The sequence below is a fragment of the Notolepis coatsorum genome (assembly GCF_963971535.1).
Source record: "Notolepis coatsorum genome assembly, chromosome: 20".
Taxonomy (NCBI): Eukaryota; Metazoa; Chordata; class Actinopteri; order Aulopiformes; family Paralepididae; genus Notolepis; species Notolepis coatsorum.
The window spans coordinates 66114956-66133662 of NC_140184.1; the positions used below are offsets into that span (position 1 = coordinate 66114956).

At 44.8% G+C, this 18707-nt stretch overlaps 1 protein-coding gene across 1 annotated transcript; it reads left to right on the forward strand.

Moving 5' to 3' along the window:
• Positions 1–1103: 1103 nt before the first annotated feature.
• LOC311246896 (melatonin receptor type 1A) lies at positions 1104–17483 on the forward strand (the record flags this gene model as incomplete). Its single annotated transcript, XM_084337137.1, is given in 3 exon segments — positions 1104–1732; positions 17117–17129; positions 17133–17483. Coding segments are annotated over 3 exon segments (993 nt in total).
• Between the last annotated feature and the right edge of the window lie 1224 nt (positions 17484–18707).

Here is an 18707-nt window from a genome sequence, read left to right on the forward strand (position 1 = left end):
CGACACTCACTGCCCATTATTCTTCTCAGCGTGGCGGCTTGTATCTCCGCGGATTTCTCCGTCAGACCTGTTGCTAGAGAAAAGTCCTCAAACTCTGCTCGGAACATTTCCCAGTTTTTGCAAGAATCTCCTGACATCTGCATGCCCTCCGGAGCGGGGATATTTCCGAAAGCAGCCATAATTGCTTTACTTTCTAGCGTGTTAAACTAGACCACTTCTGATCACCATGTTTCAATAGATTACTTTATTATTATGCTCTCAGATATACATACAACTGCCAGCCTCTAGCTCGCACTCAGACACACACCAGTCCGGGCCGTATGTGACGTAGCCATCCGGTCGTCTCCAGACCGAGATGACAGTTCCTACATATTACCAGCAGGAGGGGTAATAACATCACCATAACAAGTTTATCATTTATATTTGTTATTGTTACATGATGAAGGTTACATTTAAAATGTATTCCAGATGACTGATTATCTGCTTACAATTGTAATTATAAAGGTAATCGGTTGGATTGCTCCAGCACAGTTAACTTACATAACTTGAAATATTACTTTATTTGCCTCTTGAATATACCGAATTTGAGGGTAAAATGTACAATGTATTTCCAATTACAGACTGTCATTTGAATAGCGTTATTATCATTGTCTCGGGACTAACATTACATTTTATTTCAAGTAGTGTAATGGCATTCCGTAATCGTATTAGAAGGCCTGGGACTCTCCATGCCAGAGGTTCGGGAAAAAAATATATAAAATCAAAAAGAATGGGAAAATAATGATCGGTAGAGGCTACGGCCATTAAGAACATTCTTCCCGAACCAGGGAGGGAGGGGGTGGGAAACTGGGCGCTGTGGAGCTCTAGCACAGGTGTGCGATTGATTGTTACAAGTCTCACATGTCCATCATGCGTGTTGCGTTGCGTAATTTGTATAGTACTATAGCCTAATATTATGTTTGACTCACACACAATTTAAATAACTAATGGCCCCGTGAAGGAAAATGTTCGCAACACACACGTTTTCAGCGTCAGATGACTCAAACCATCTGTTGGACTCTCAGAAACCTGTAGAACCTGATAACCTGCCCGTCAAAATATGCATGGTATCACTTGTAGGCGTGATGATTATTTTAGGGAATGTTGCAGTTCTTCTAGTTATTACTTCTTCTGCCTCTGGCTGGTCAAGAAATTCTCGATGCTTTCTCCTCTCTCTCACCGGTGCGAATTGTGCATTTGGACTGGTCGTCATGCCCCTGAACCTCTGGGTGAGTCTGCTGAAGGACTACAGTGACGGCCCAGACGCGCTGTGTCATGTTGTGGCATATTGCAACGCCACGGTCTATGCAACCTGCATATATACACTGACTACAATAAGCCTCGAAAGGTATGTTGCAGTGGTTTATCCACTAAAGTACTCATCTCTCGTGACACGAAAACGGGCACTGCTTTTAATCGCATTTGCTTGGTGCTTTCCTCCGTGTTTACTACTACCGATAACCATTCCAGATGGGATCATTGAGGTGCGCTTCTCAGCTGCATCGCTAGTCTGCAGCCCGGCATACGCAACGAACGTCGGATACTCTCTAACATTGTCGTGTTCCATATTCCTGCCGTGCGGAATCATCATGATGTATTCAAACTTGAGGCTGTGGTGCGCCGCAAAGAGACAGAGGCTGAAGTTGCGTAAATACGACCCTAGACGCCGCAGCCTGCCCGACAGAGCCTCTGGGTGGGCACACCGGGTTATCCTATCTCCCAGCCAGATTACCAGTGTTGACAAACATTACCAACATAAACAAACATTTGCAAATACAGTACTGTTTGTGATACGAAAAGAGTCCAGAAAAGAAGTATATACATTTGACGTAGAAACTGTACATTGGAGGAGGTTGGGTAGGTGGGGGGGGTACTGTACATTGGAGCTGGTTGGGTGGGTGGGGGGAGGTTGGGTAGAAGGGGTGGGGGGGGGACACTGTACAAGCAACACTGTACATTGTAATATTGACAAGACCATACTTGGTCATTTTTACTGTACATTGGATGGGGTTGTGTTAGGACATTTACAGGGGCCAGTTTCGAATTGCAGTCTCCCGTAGGTGTTTTTTTAGGGTGTTTTTGAAAGTGGGTAGTGATTCACATTCCTTTACAGCTTTGGGTAGTGCGTAGGGCTGGGCGATATGGCCAAAAACTTTATCACGATAAAATTATAAAATTATTTTCATATAACTCGATATCGATAATTATCGTCGATATAATGTCTGTCAAGTTTAATTAACTTCTTATGCCCGGCGGCGATGGACGGGCTATTAATAGCATAGATATATATAATAGACTTGTTTTGCTGCTGCGAATGTTGATGTCGTCATCAGTCCGCGCACGTTAGCAGTTAGCCGACAAGCGGAGTATCTCATGACAATGTACTAAATATTACCCTAAAATACTCTCTTCCGCCCCAATAAATTGAAACGACGTCCACTGTATACCCCACACTACTATAAACGTGGCCTCAGAATTCACGCCACACACATACTCGGCACGTAAATATATAAAATAGTGCCGTGCAAGCTAGTTATCCTAGCCAGCCTTGTTTACTACTAGAGTCCTACCTCTCTACCCAGAGGTACACCGCGGGCAATGTTCCCCCTAAGCTGCGCCCGTGCGCGCGCGCGCACATGGCCAAATATAACATGGCACATCTGAAATATCTCGCGCACAGAAACGTTTGTGAAAAAAAATAAAAAAATAAATACGTTTGTTTGGATGCACGTAATTCTCATGCTCTGGGTTGGCTAGCTCTTGGATACGATCCAACCTATTGCGTGGCACCACAGAGAGACGTTTTGTATCGGCGTCTGTGATTTGCCTAAACGTTTGGCCCTTCCTCAATCTGCAAGCAGCCGACGCGGAAGTGATAGCGTTAGGGAAAATATACACATGGACGGGAGAGACGGTAAAATAATAATGACTACTACTAGTCAGCATCATAAGAAAAACAAAGCCAACACGACTCACACCGCCGCCGCCAACCCAGCAAAAGTAAGGAGGAAAGTGTTCTCTTTTAAGACTGAATGGCTGGCACAGTTTGTGCAAATAGACGGACAACATGTGCAACTGGGAGATGTTTTTTCTTTTTCGGAGGAGAAAGGAGTTATCTGCAAAACATGTTGCGAGGCAAAGGTTTCAGGTGACTTTTCTGAAGGGAAAAAATGGGGCGAGTGGAAAATGGACTACCTCAAACGCCACCTTCTGAACAAAACGCACCAGAATGCTGCTGGAATTTTACGGAGACGTAATATGGTTGGAATCGGTGAGTTGCTGCTGCAGAATGAAGAGGAAAGACGCGAGAGGAATGAGCATTGGCAAAAGAACAGATCCGACAGCCAGCAAGTGAAAGTGCTCATTGGCAATGTACTACTCGGCATACAAATGAACGCATCGATGCTGTCTGTTCAACAGATCCATGATCATGTGGCAAAATATGTGAGTATCCCAGAACACTGGCGCAGCAAGAACTATTGTGGTGGATTTTTGACGTCTCCAGGGATGGTTAAATGAAATACAGAGACAAGAGATTGGCCTTAAATCAGAGTGCAAACCACCAGGTTCTCCACGGACATCCAGCAGCCTAAAACAGTGTCACACTGCGAATTAGGCATTCTGAAATAATCAAACAGGAGCAGAAAGAGACCGGAACACTGGCGCAGCAAGAACTATTGTGGTGGATTTTTGACGTCTCCAGGGATGGTTAAATGAAATACAGAGACAAGAGATTGGCCTTAAATCAGAGTGCAAACCACCAGGTTCTCCACGGACATCCAGCAGCCTAAAACAGTGTCACACTGCGAATTAGGCATTCTGAAATAATCAAACAGGAGCAGAAAGAGACAGCCGGATTACTCACGTTAAATGAATACAATACAGGTTTATTGGAAAAGAAAATAATACAGTACGCCCATACGGACGGACTTTCAGTCTGTCAGAGTGCATATTCACAGGTCTGTCAGAGTGAAAGTGAAGACAAAGCAATATTGTAATGGCTTAACACAGTGAGATAGAGACGCCTCTGTCTCTGATTGGGTTGGCTTTATATGGTCATTTGGGGAGTCGGATGGGATGGGCCCTTGCGGAGGGCTCGCTGCGGCCTTGGATGCAAGCGTTATCTGGCCTGCTCTGAATATAATGAATGGATATAGTGTTTTAACAGTTTTTGAGAGAAGGATAACATGACTTCACGATCAACCCTGTTGTGGGGATTAAGAATGTGAAATTACCCTTCACATTTAAACAGAAATCCTGACCTCACAAATAGAGGAGGGGGGGGAGGAGGAGGAGGAGGGAAGGAGGAGGAGGAGGAGGAGGAGGAGGAGGAGGGAAGGTGGAGGAGGAGGGGATGTGAAATTACCCTTCACATTCCCCACTTTGTGCCATTTTTGGCACATCCTGGTAATTTCAACCATCAATATCACTAAACCACAGTCTCAAGACACCATACAGAACATCAAATCAATCAACATTAATACATCATAATGTCATACTTGGCTAAGTATGACGATAATTCCAAGCAGGTAATTGCAAAATGTTGCATCCTTAGGTACAATAAAAAAAAAAATAAAAAAAAAAAAATAATAATAAGGTAGAACAATAACTATTGAGAAAGAAAGAAGGGGGGAAAAAAGTTCAGGTGCAAATTGAAAAGGGGAGGAGTCCCAGGCCGGGGACAGATTGGTCGCTGGCGCCTTATAAATCGCTTCTCAGTGACCGAGGAGTCCCAGGCCGGGGACAGATTGGTCGCTGGCGCCTTATAAAGCGCTTCTCAGTGACCCGAAGCGCCGACAGCAGTTAATAGGAAACAAAGAACAAAGAAAATAAAATGGCAGTCTTAATATAAGTAGTATTTTCAAACTCTGAATATGTACCCATATCTAAATCAGAAATTTGACTTTTTAATATGCACACTGGCTTCCCTTGTTGTCGTCCTCAGTAGCAGTCAGGTGTCTTCCCACTCCTTCACACACAGAACGATATATATATCTGTTGCAAGGAGGCTGGATGCCGTTGAGTACAGTAGCAGTCAGGTGTCTTCCCCACTCCTTCACACACAGAACGATATATCTGTTGCAAGGAGGCTGGATGCCGTTGAGTACAGTAGCAGTCAGGTGTCTTTCCCACTCCTTCACACACAGAACGATATATCTGTTGCAAGGAGGCTGGATGCCGTTGAGTACAGCAGCAGTCAGGTGTCTTCCCACTCCTTCACACACAGAACGATATATCTGTTGTAAGGAGGCTGGATGCCGTTGAGTAGAGTAGCAGTCATCTCCCCATAGTTGAATACAGCAGCACACCAGGTGCAGGGAGTAGGGAGTAGGGAGGTAGGATATTCGTAGCGGGCGTTGTTTGTACAGGCCGGGCCGTCGTTGGCGTGGTGGGGTAGGTCCTACTTATGCAAAAGGGCTTGTATTGCCGACTGGGGTGCGTGGTAGGGGTTCCTGTGGATCCCAGCAGCGGTGCGTTCTTATCTTCGTGGCAGGGCGGGGCTATCGCACAGGGAGCTTAGCTGGAGTTCCTGTCCCAGTTGCCCTCCCAGGGCCTCCACTGATCCCTGGGCCCCGCTTCCGTAGCACCGGCCCTGCTGTGGTGTTGCCATATCATGCGAGATGTTGAGCAGGCGGTTCCTGTTGGACTTGGGACTGAACCTGATTAGGTTGTCGTCGTCCTCCGCGGGTTCATATGGGTATGGTGGCTGGTGTGCCGGTGGAGATGGGGCCCCTAGGTGGTGTGGTTGCCCAGGGACAGCGTGGCCCTGCAGTGGGAAGTACGGCCCTGGTGCATATTCGTTATCTTCTTTCTCCTGCGCTGAGAGAAACGCACCATCCTCCCCCTCACATTCCATAGATCTGAGTTCCACAGCATTGATTAATACTGCATCTTGGATGTCATGCGTCGCGTTAATGAGATTGCGCCGGCCAAAGGAAAAGAAATAAAAAAACAACAAAAAAAAAAAACAATTTCAAACATGGTCAGTGTGTTACATGTCTGGATATACAACAGGGAGGTAGGGACTCCCTCATAGTTGTACTGGCTGGAAACAAAGAGAAAAAAAAACTGTTTACAGTTAGCTGTCGCCCAAGTTGAAACATGTGGAAATAGTGACCACCAGGGGTTACAAGTTGTAACATGCAATCAAATATCAAAAAGAATGACAAATCCAACTTTAGGACGCTGGCATTACAAACGCTGTGATGGCGGAAAGACAAGTGCCTCAATAAGCTGTATAAGACAGTGTCTATGGAATTTAGAACATTTGAATAGCACTTATATATTCAAAAGTGCTTGGAATAGAGGCCTAACTGCCTCTAACTGCTGTGCAGTGGCAGAGCAGGTATAACATTGGAAAAGCTTGATAGAGATAAACACAGATAGTGACCAAAGCCTTGAACTTATCGCATTGTCACATACATAATCAATAACACAGATAGTGACCAAAGCCTAACCAGGGTTGACTTCTCGCATTGTCACATACATAATCTTATCTTAACACAGATAGTGACCAAAGCCCACATCAAAGTTGAGCTTCTCGCAGTGTCACGTATGTAGCTTATCTTATCTTAACACAGATAGTGACCAAAGCCCACATCAAAGTTGAGCTTCTCGCAGTGTCACGTATGTAGCTTATCTTAACACAGATAGTGACCAAAGCCCACATCAAAGTTGAGCTTCTCGCAGTGTCACGTATGTAGCTTATCTTAACACAGATAGTGACCAAAGCCCACATCAAAGTTGAGCTTCTCGCAGTGTCACGTATGTAGCTTATCTTAACACAGATAGTGACCAAAGCCCACATCAAAGTTGAGCTTCTTGCAGTGTCACGTATGTAGCTTATCTTAACACAGATAGTGACCAAAGCCCACATCAAAGTTGAGCTTCTCGCAGTGTCACGTATGTAGCTTATCTTAACACAGATAGTGACCAAAGCCCACATCAAAGTTGAGCTTCTTGCAGTGTCACGTATGTAGCTTATCTTAACACAGATAGTGACCAAAGCCCACATCAAAGTTGAGCTTCTCGCAGTGTCACGTATGTAGCCCTTTAAGCACGTATGTAGCTTATCTTAACACAGATAGTGACCAAAGCCCACATCAAAGTTGAGCTTCTCGCAGTGTCACGTATGTAGCTTATCTTAACACAGATAGTGACCAAAGCCCACATCAAAGTTGAGCTTCTCGCAGTGTCACGTATGTAGCTTATCTTAACACAGATAGTGACCAAAGCCCACATCAAAGTTGAGCTTCTCGCAGTGTCACGTATGTAGCTTATCTTAACACAGATAGTGACCAAAGCCCACATCAAAGTTGAGCTTCTCGCATTGTCAATAACACAGATAGAGTTACATTCAGACGGCCCCCCCCCACTCCTGCTTACCTAACTCGCCGCGACGCTGCATGTAATGCCCGTGGAATGCCGTCCCGACCAGCCGATGCAGACAGACAATTCCTCACTGTCCCAGACGTGGCTGTGTTGTAGAGCGATGAAGAGCCCGTCTGCACCGGCAGGATCGGTTGGCATCCCCGCTTCAGACACCAAGAATGTGGTGGATTTTTGACGTCTCCAGGGATGGTTAAATGAAATACAGAGACAAGAGATTGGCCTTAAATCAGAGTGCAAACCACCAGGTTCTCCACGGACATCCAGCAGCCTAAAACAGTGTCACACTGCGAATTAGGCATTCTGAAATAATCAAACAGGAGCAGAAAGAGACAGCCGGATTACTCACGTTAAATGAATACAATACAGGTTTATTGGAAAAGAAAATAATACAGTACGCCCATACGGACGGACTTTCAGTCTGTCAGAGTGCATATTCACAGGTCTGTCAGAGTGAAAGTGAAGACAAAGCAATATTGTAATGGCTTAACACAGTGAGATAGAGACGCCTCTGTCTCTGATTGGGTTGGCTTTATATGGTCATTTGGGGAGTCGGATGGGATGGGCCCTTGCGGAGGGCTCGCTGCGGCCTTGGATGCAAGCGTTATCTGGCCTACTCTGAATATAATGAATGGATATAGTGTTTTAACAGTTTTTGAGAGAAGGATAACATGACTTCACGATCAACCCTGTTGTGGGGATTAAGAATGTGAAATTACCCTTCACATTTAAACAGAAATCCTGACCTCACAAATAGAGGAGGGGGGGGGGGAGGAGGAGGAGGAGGGAAGGAGGAGGAGGAGGAGGAGGAGGAGGAGGAGGAGGAGGAGGGAAGGTGGAGGAGGAGGGGATGTGAAATTACCCTTCACACTATGCCTTTGAGTTTGTGAAGTCAATCAATGCGATTGTACAGAATGAGACTATGTGCAATATTCTAAATGCCCCGTTTCATACTTTGATAGTAGATGAGAGCACAGACATCACAGTGCACAAAATGCTAGTTCTGTATATAAAATACAGGGAGGAAAATGATGTCAACTACAAAACTGAGTTTGGTGCCATCATTCAGTTAACGTCATGCACTGCTCCAGCTATTGTTGAGGCCATCACGCAGTTTTATTCCAAACATGAATTAGACATGCAAAGAATGGTGATGTTGACCTCTGATGGTGCCTCAGTAATGTTAGGAAAGCACAATGGAGTTGCAGCTATATTGAGACGCCAAATACCACATCTCACAGAACAACACTGTGTGGCCCACAAAGAGGACTTGGGCATTGATGATGCTTGGAAACATGTGCCTTTGATGAGAGAAGTGGAAACTCTTCTTAGAAGTGTATACAACATGTTCTCCCGGTCAGCAGTAAAGAAGGGAAGATTTGAGGAACTAGCAGAGGTCCTTGATGAGGATACACTGTCATTCAGGCCTTTAAATGAAGTGCAATGGCTGTCACGCAACCAAGCTGTAAATGCTGTTCTGAGAAACTACACTGTTCTTGAAGAATACTGCAGAAGAGTCTGTGATGAAGGAGATCCAGTGGCAAAATACTGCTACAAAAAGCTGATTGATCCAAAGTACAAGGTTACACTCACTGCTCTTGGAGATGTATTGAGCGAGCTGGCACAACTCTGCCTTTCTCTCCAAAAATGTAACCTGACAGTGATGGAAGGGCATTGCCTTGCAAGAGCCAAGATCGAGAAGCTGCGTTCACAGTACCTGAATGATGCAGGGCCTCAGTGGAGTGACAGGGTCAGAGAGGTGATGAGGGCCTCCGAAGCAGATGGGGACACTATTACCAGGGATATGATCCTGTTTATTCACAGCCTGTGTGATCACCTGGATGCTCGATTTCCAGTGGAGGGTTTAAAAGAGTGGTCTGCGTTTGACATTGCAGCATTGAGTCCAGCCAACATCACTTTTGACTACGGAGCATCAGATGTTGCTGTGCTGGCAAAGAAATACCAGGCCATTCTCCTCCCAGAGTCTATGGATGCCATCAACCGTGAATATGCTGATTTAAAGTACATTGTGAGACACAAACTGAAACAAAATACAATCAGCACATTCTCACATATGGTGGCTGCAACACTTAGATGTGAGGAGTTGAGCAACGTCTCACAGCTTGTTGACATTTGTGGGACATTTCAAGCGTCCAGTGCAGACTGTGAAAGAGGGTTTAGCTTGATGAATCGTATCAAAACAACATCAAGAAATCGTCTTGAAGTGGAACATCTAGACGAGTTGATGCGAATCAAGTCAAGGCTGCAAGCAGAGACGGTGCCGCCACCACCATCAGCCTGGACAAGGTGTACAACCACTGGAGAACTGAGAAGGACAGACGGGAAAGATAAGGTAACATATTAGTTCCTGATCAGATATGTGCGTGTTATACTGTCTGTCACTCATTAGGAATTATCATCTGAATCATTAAGAGCTTGTTTTTATCAGTTGTAGAACTGCTAATATTAACATAATTCTGTTTAGTCATGTTTGTATTTTCTAGACCAAGACAGTTTCAAGACTACAGTATTAACAGTAACATAAACATGTGTGTTTTGAACTTGGCAAAAATCTGACGTTAGAAGATTAATTACTAATTACTCTATTCTATTCTACTCTGTTTCCCAGAAGAAGCGGACCAGACCAGAGGAGAAGTGGCTTCTGCTGACTTTGTTGGATAACTTTATTTTTTTTACTTTATTCTTTAATTTTTTTGAGGAGCAGAGAGTAAACAAGTGACTCTTTTCTGATGTGCAGGCAGGGAGCGAAATTAACTTTTTGACTCACCGGCCAGTGGCGGGTAGATGGGAAGAGTCTACCCGCCAAGCATATTTCTTACCTGCCAAAATCTTTTTGATTAAAAAAAGATATATATATATTTTATATAAAAAAAGATTTTTTTAATAAAATATATATTATATAATCATACTTGTAGTTGTATTATCTGCGAGACATCGCCACCACGCAATAAGTCAAAATGCTTGCTATCTGCAAACAGCTCCACTGTCTGTGTGTATACTTGAGTAGCCTCCAGCTCCAGCAAGGATTCTCCGGCCCTGCAGCTAGACCCTATATTCAGCTAGACCAGGGGTCGGGAACCTATGGCTCGCGAGCCATATATGGCTCTTCTGGTGACAGCATATGGCTCCCAGAAATTTTGAAAAAAAAAAAAAAAACACGATTTTTTTTTTTTTTTTTTTTTTAATACTTGTGATATTTCTTAATAATACTGTGTCATTTTAAAGTAAACAGAAATTAGTTTTGAAGATACAGCTAATAGTATCTGTAGCTGAAGATATAGCGAGCAGAGCTGGCGAGGGAACACAAGTGGACAGAAATTAAAAATCTTCAACCTGAAGACCAGCTGATTCTTAAAACTTGGAACGAGCTTCCTGTGACATACCACACAATGCAGCGTGAGTATTGCCGTATTGACCATGTTTGGCTCTACATATGCATATGGGCAGTCATTCTCGCATATGAAGAACATTAAGACCAACCTACGCTCACGTTTAACTGATGGAAGCCTCAACGCCTGCATGAAGCTCAACCTCAGCACGTATGAACCAGATTACAAGGCCATCAGCAAAACCATGCAGCACCAGAAGTCGCATTAAAAGTAAGACATATTTAATTTATTATACGTTAAAAATACTATATGGCTCTCAATGAAATATATTTAGAAATATTTGGCTTTTATGGCTCTCCCAGTCAAAAAGGTTCCTGACCCCTGAGCTAGACCCTACATTCAGCATGCAAGGATTCTCCGGCGATGCAGCTGGACCCTATTTAACGTTACGGTTATTTTGTCAAATCACATTCAACATGCCCTCAGCTAGAATACGCATTCAATCAATGTTATAAGACATTGATATCAGGAGCTATCTGTAGCTACTGCTAGCCCGGTAGATAACGTTAAGACAATTTAGTTTACTGGGACAGATGGATTTAACGTGAGCTAGCTAAGCTAGTTAACGAGGGAACGGAGCACTCGAGTCGACTATTGCTGGAGCATTTGTTGATATCAGCAGCTATCAGTAGCTAGCCAGCTAGATACCGTTAGACAATGCCTCGTCATGTATTAAACTAAAAGTGAATAGTTGACTGGGTCATTGTTTAAACCGTAACGTTAGCTCATGGAGGTCCGATATAGACTAGAGCAGACGGAAGTAAACAAGCCAAATGAGAGCTTCCGATTAGTCATTTGCTTTCTTTCTCGTGAAACCAGTCACGTCACTCTACTGTGATTGGACCGTTGACTTGAGTGCAATGTGGGACTTGTAGTTTTTTAACGATCTCGCGGCGGAGAAAAAAAAGACGAGCGGCTATAATCTGTACTCGCACAAGAGTATCGTTATGAACTACACGCCACACGGCGGGCAGCCCTCTAAGTGTCATGCGCCAAAGGTAAAAACAGACCGCCCCTGGCGGGCGGCGGGCTTTAGTTTCGGTCCCTGTGTGCAGGTGCACACAGACTAACAGAAAGGACTAAGTAAGAACTAAGACCATACCAGAGGAGAAGTGGCTTCTGCTGACTTTGGATAACTTTATTCTTTTTACTTTATTCTTTAATTTTTTTGAGGAGCAGAGAGTAAACAAGTGACTCTTTTCTGATGTGCAGGTGCACACAGACTAACAGAAAGGACTAAGAGCTAAGAGCCTATAAAACCAGACCAGAGGAGAAGAGCTGCCTTTGGATTATTTTATTTATTATTTTATTTTATTTATTTTTTGAGGAACAGAGGAGTAAACAAGTTACTATTTTCTGATGTGCAGTGTTCTGATGTGCAGTGTGCACACAGACTAACAGAAATGACTAAGTAAGAACTAAGACCAGACCAGAGAAGAGATGCCTTTGGATTATTCTATTTATTATTTTATAATTTTTTGAGGAACAGAGGAGTAAACAAGTGACTCTTTTCTGATGTGTAGTGGTGTGGCCCATGTAGCTGGTAGATGGGGCCATCTAGTGGTTAGTTTAAATCACATCACATATATCACAACACTGATGTGCAGTGTTCTGATGTGCAGGTGTTCTGATGTGCAGGTGTTCTGATGTGCAGGTGTTCTGATGTGCAGTGTGCACACAGACTAACAGAAATGACTAAGTAAGAACTAAGACCAGACCAGAGGAGAAGTGGCTTCTGCTGACTTTGGATAACTTTATTTTTTTTTTACTTTATTCTTAAAAAATTTTGAGGAGCAGAGAGTAAACAAGTGACTCTTTTCTGATGTGCAGGTGCACACAGACTAACATAAATGACTAAGAGCTAAGAGCCTATAAGACCAGACCAGAGGAGAAGAGCTGCCTTTGGATTCTTTTATTTATTATTTTATTTATTTTTTGAGGAACAGAGGAGTAAACAAGTTACTATTTTCTGATGTGCAGGTGTTCTGATGTGCAGTGTTCTGATGTGCAGTGTTCTGATGTGCAGTGTTCTGATGTGCAGGTGTTCTGATGTGAAGGTGTTCTGATGTGCAGTGTTCTTATGTGCAGTGTGCACACAGACTAACAGAAAGGACTAAGTAAGAACTAAGACCAGACCAGAGGAGTCTGGAAACAAGTGACTTTTCTTTAATGATGTGTATCTGAATAACAGAAAGGAGGAATGAAGGGGGAGGTGAGAGGTTTAGAGGGGGAGAGAGAAGAGGGAGGACGTTGCTCTGTATCGTCAATGGTCAAATAAATATTTTATTAAGGAATATATGCCTTTTTGTATTATTTCTGTGTATCAGCTAAATGTGTTGATTTTTATGTTGGACATTAAGGTAAATTATTTTTTACAAACCGCCGCTTATCAACCAACCGGTTAATCGGAAGGTGATGTATGTTGCTCAGTAGTTGCTGATGTCTGCTCAGGAGGTTTGACTGTTTGCTCAGACCGAAAAAAAATTTGAGGGAACATTGACCGCGGGTCTCCTTCACTGTCGGCCATCTCCTTCACTGATTGGTTGTTAGTGCGTGTGCTCATATCCAAGCTTGGAAAATCGATATATCGAAACTTTGCAACCACGTTTCATGTTTATTTCGAGGAAATAATTTATCGCGATAGTTATCGTTATCGTTTTATCGCCCAGCCCTAGTAGTGCGTTCCACATTGATGTGGCATAATTGCGAAACGTGTTTAGTCCCTTGTTTGAGCCGAATCTGGGTTTAACATGATTTGTGGAGCTCCCTCTGGTGTTGTGATCGTGGTATTCACTGACCTTTGGGAAGTATTTTGACATGTACATTAGGCTTGGGCGGTATAATTTTTTTCATACCGTCATACCTTTATGACCTAATACCCCGGTATATGACGGTATATGACGGTATGACTTTAATTTTCATCAGCGCGGGGTGGGGGTGGGGGGGGGGGTGCGGCGGAGCTAACAATATACTCGTTATTATCACCATACATAACGCTTGCTTATATTGAAACACGTTGAGATTAGGGCCGTTCTTTCAACCTGAAAGTGCACTTTCTTCAACCTCGAAGTAAGCAAATCACAGAAGGTAGCCCACTGCCGCCTGCCGGCACCATCCAGGTATCGACGTGAGCTAACGGTAGCTAGTTAGCCGGCAGCCCGGCACCATCGTATCAACGTGAGCCAGTTGCATTAGGATTAAAAAATGTCAACACTCACTCACCCCGTTTTATATTACATTCCCAAAGAAGTGCCTCCGTCTCTCGTAGTCTCATTGTGCTGGATGAAGTCACTGGCGACTCGTGGCGGTGAGGGTTTTGCTTAAATCCGAACAGACTCCAGTCCTTTAATTGTCCAAATGCGACAAGTGTGTGCAAGTTTAGCTCTTGTTTGACAAAACGTTAGCCTTCTGTGGTCAGGGAGTTCATCGTGGGCTGGAGTGACGGTGGTTAACTTTGACGCTTCATCGTTCAATGGTAACGTATTATTATTATTGCTTTAGCAGTCTGCTCAGAGATAGAGGAAATGCATACAGGTTAGTGTGACGCACCTCTGTGTTCTCCTCACGTGACTCACAATAGCCAATGCTGCCGCCATCTTGCTCAGCTCAGCTCTGTGCGGGAAATACGGACCGCCTCCCCTGCCCTCTGCTGGCCGTGCTGTGTGTGTGTGCACTACAACCAATGCAGTCCCCGTCGAAACTCTGTTACAGTGTAAATAGAAACTGAACCCCAACTGTGATTTTGACGGTATTGATTTTCAATACCGTCGGTATCTCTAAATACCCCGGTATACCGTAATACCGTCATACCGCCCAAGCCTAATGTACATCGGTACCTTGGTCGTGTAGTGTATCTTGTAGACCAGGCCCATTGCAAGTTGCTGTACTCTGTCGTCTACTCTAAGCCATCCTAGGTTGTCAAAGTGGGCAGGGGTGAGGTGGGTTCTAGGAGTAAGGTCAAGCAGTAGTCTGACCAGTTTGTTTTGAGATGTTTGTAATTTAGTTTTTAGCGCCTTTGAGGTGCTTTGGTACCATGAGGTGCAAGCATAGTCGTAGTACCCTTGAATGAGTGCTCCTGCCAGAGTCTTCAGGGTATTCTTGTTTACCAGTGAAGAGATCCGGTACAAGAATCGAGTTTGTTGGTTGACTTTTTTTATTACATTGGATGCCATTTTGTCACAGGAAAGATTTGCCTCTAGGATTGAACTCAGGTAGGTAATATCTTCTTTCCTTGTGACAATATTGTCACCCACTGTAACTGAGAAGCCGTCGTCTTGCTGAGTTTGTTATTTGAACCGAAGAGAATGGACTCTAACTCTAACGGGACAACAGCTGATTTTGCCTTCCGAATGTCATGTGTGCGCCCCATGTAGCATGACGGCATTCAGATTGGACACAGTGAATACATCTTTCCGTCCTCATTGATATGAGGAGGTAGAAAGGCTTCCAAGGTGTTAACCCTCAACCTATATGTATATGAACTGTTGAGGTTCTTTTAGGCACAAAAGCAGGTTGAGTTTCAACACAGCACCACATAAGTCATACAATCAGTGGATACTGACAGTGTGCATAGATCCCTTGCTCTCTTAGCAGAAGGAATCGTTAGGAGGCGTGCTAACTCAGGATAAGGGCCATCCTCTAAGTCTATAGGTTCAAAGGGAGCCTGTGTCATAGCTTTCAGCACCATGGACGGGTCCCATTTGGGAACTGTCTGTCTGATTACAGGCTTCATCCTTATTGAGCATTGGAGAAATCTCTTAACCAGCAGGTTCCATGAGCGGAGAGATCTGCTGCAGGTTATGTAATTATTACAAATGGTAACTGACTGTTTTGGTAACTGACAACATCAGTGTTTCCCATTAATTACCTAGACTGTGGTGGCCCTAATTAGTCCCGCCACAGTTGTATAATCAAAAGAATGTAATTTATTATTATTTTTAGCTATTTATTTTTAAATATAAAGTTTGCCAATAGGGATGTATCAGTAGTATTGGCAGTGGTAGTAGTCGTAATAGTAATCCAGTATATTTTTTTATTTTCTAAAAAATAAACCAGTTCAACACAGGTAACCACTTTTACTTCATTTCTTTGATGGCTCAAATGTATGCTCTAGTCCAGTGGTTCCCAAACCTCTCCTCGAGACACTCCAGCCGTTCCATGTATTTGTTAAATTCCACCACCAGCACACCTGATTCAACTAATAAAGGGCTTGTTAAGTTGAATCAGGTGTGCTGGTGGTGGAATTTAACAAATACATTGAACGGCTGGCGTGCTTCGAGGAGAGGATTGGGAAGCACTAGTCTAGTCGATTTTGTGTTTTTAGCACAAAGTTCATCATAGATCTAGCCTCTTTATTTTGCTCTCAAAGTGCACCAGATTGATGCATTTAACTTTAAAATGTAAAAAAAAATTAATTACGGGGGGGCATGCCCCCAGACCCCCCTAGAGGGGCCGAGGTTCACCCACCACAGTCTCACAAAATCCTGTGGGAAACACTGCAACATCATCATGCAGACTGTAATAAATCAAAGGCCTGCACAACAAATGATGAACAACAATAAGTAATAGTATTGTCAGCATAAAATGGGGGAAAGTTGAGGCGTAATTGGACCTCTACCCCGCGTGGGGCCATGGAGTTCATTCAGTATGACAGGGTTTTATATGTAGTACAATAGAATATTCAACAGTGATTTAAATTATTCACATGATCCTCATTACCTCCAAAATAACAGACCTCAATAAAAGACCCTATAGGACATTTTCAGCTATCATTTGGAATCCAGTATATGATTTGCGACAGCTGTACCTGGCTTGACTGACTCCTTGGAGTCCTGCAGGCGTAACTGTTTAGCTGTGACATCCCCCTGAGGTCACAGTAAACTGAGAAAGATGTGGTTTAGGCCATATAAGAGCAGAATAGGCAAAGTAATCAGGAGAGTTGGGTATCAATGACCTTGCATCTGGAATTGAATCAGTATAGGGCTTGGTATGTACTGTAATTGTGTCTTTATTTATGAATTCAGCTGTACATCAAGCAAGAATATACAATCTAGTTTTTTTAGGGGAAGTATAGCCTGACTCCTTAGCCTATTGATCGTGAAATATATGCACAGGCTTGTATTGTATTGTATATATAGACTTCAGGACAAGAAGATCATACTACCTATCATAAGGATGATTTCAGACGCACCCTCATAGGCCAGGCATAGCGCACATTCGCTTATGACCTATTATTGTGTAAGGAAAGCCTGCCATCATCAAACCTGTACCCACACTAGGTTTTTGTTAAACTGACTGACTTATCCTACTGATATCCTCACTTGTCTGCCCCCGGCGATCTCGGGGAGCAGTGTACCAGAGTGGATGGAGTTGGTGGTGGTATGGCTGCCAACCTCTAATGGTTTCTTCAACTGCATCTTCTACTTCTGGATCAACCGCAGCTTTCGCAGGAAATTCCGCTTTCTCTTCCAGAAGCTGTGTCTGGCCCTCTGTCCCGGATTGGCCAGGGCCCTGGGGTGGCCTGCAAACCCACAGATGCAGTTTGTGTCCGAAATGTGGGACAATAACAACAGTGTCCATCAGCGAACTACCAGCGTATCCTCAACCTGCACCCTGCTGACCCTGACTGAGGACACCAGCGTCTGACTAGTTCCACTGGCTGACCCTGACTGAGGACACTCCCATCTGACTAGTTCCACTGGCTGACCCTGACTGAGGACACTCCCATCTGACTAGTTCCACTGGCTGACCCTGGCTGAGGACACCAGCGTCTGACTAGTTCCACTGGCTGACCCTGACTGAGGACACCAGCGTCTGACTAGTTCCACTGGCTGACCCTGGCTGAGGACACCAGCGTCTGACTAGTTCCACTGGCTGACCCTGGCTGAGGACACCAACGTCTGACTACTGTAGTTCCACTGGCTGACCCTGACTGAGGACACCAGCGTCTGACTAGTTCCACTGGCTGACCCTGGCTGAGGACACCAGCGTCTGACTACTGTAGTTCCACTGGCTGACCCTGACTGAGGACACCAGCGTCTGACTAGTTCCACTGGCTGACCCTGGCTGAGGACACCAGCGTCTGACTAGTTCCACTGGCTGACCCTGACTGAGGACACCAGTGTCTGACTAGTTCCACTGGCTGACCCTGGCTGAGGACACCAACGTCTGACTACTGTAGTTCCACTGGCTGACCCTGACTGAGGACACCAACGTCTGACTACTGTAGTTCCACTGGCTGACCCTGACTGAGGACACCAGCGTCTGACTAGTTCCACTGGCTGACCCTGACTGAGGACACCAGTGTCTGACTAGTTCCACTGGCTGACCCTGACTGAGGACACCAGTGTCTGACTAGTTCCACTGGCTGACCCTGGCTGAGGACACTCCCATCTGACTAGTTTCACTGGCTGACCCTGACTGAGGACACCAGCGTCTGACTAGTTCCACTGGCTGACCCTGACTGAGGACACCAACGTCTGACTACTGTAGTTCCACTGGCTGACCCTGGCTGAGGACACCAGCGTCTGACTAGTTCCACTGGCTGACCCTGACTGAGGACACCAACGTCTGACTACTGTAGTTCCACTGGCTGACCCTGGCTGAGGACACCAGCGTCTGACTAGTTCCACTGGCTGACCCTGACTGAGGACACCAGCGTCTGACTACTGTAGTTCCACTGGCTGACCCTGACTGAGGACACCAGCGTCTGACTAGTTCCACTGGCTGACCCTGACTGAGGACACCAGCGTCTGACTACTGTAGTGCCACTGGCTGACCCTGACTGAGGACACCAGCGTCTGACTACTGTAGTGCCACTGGCTGACCCTGACTGAGGACACCAGCGTCTGACTACTGTAGTGCCACTGG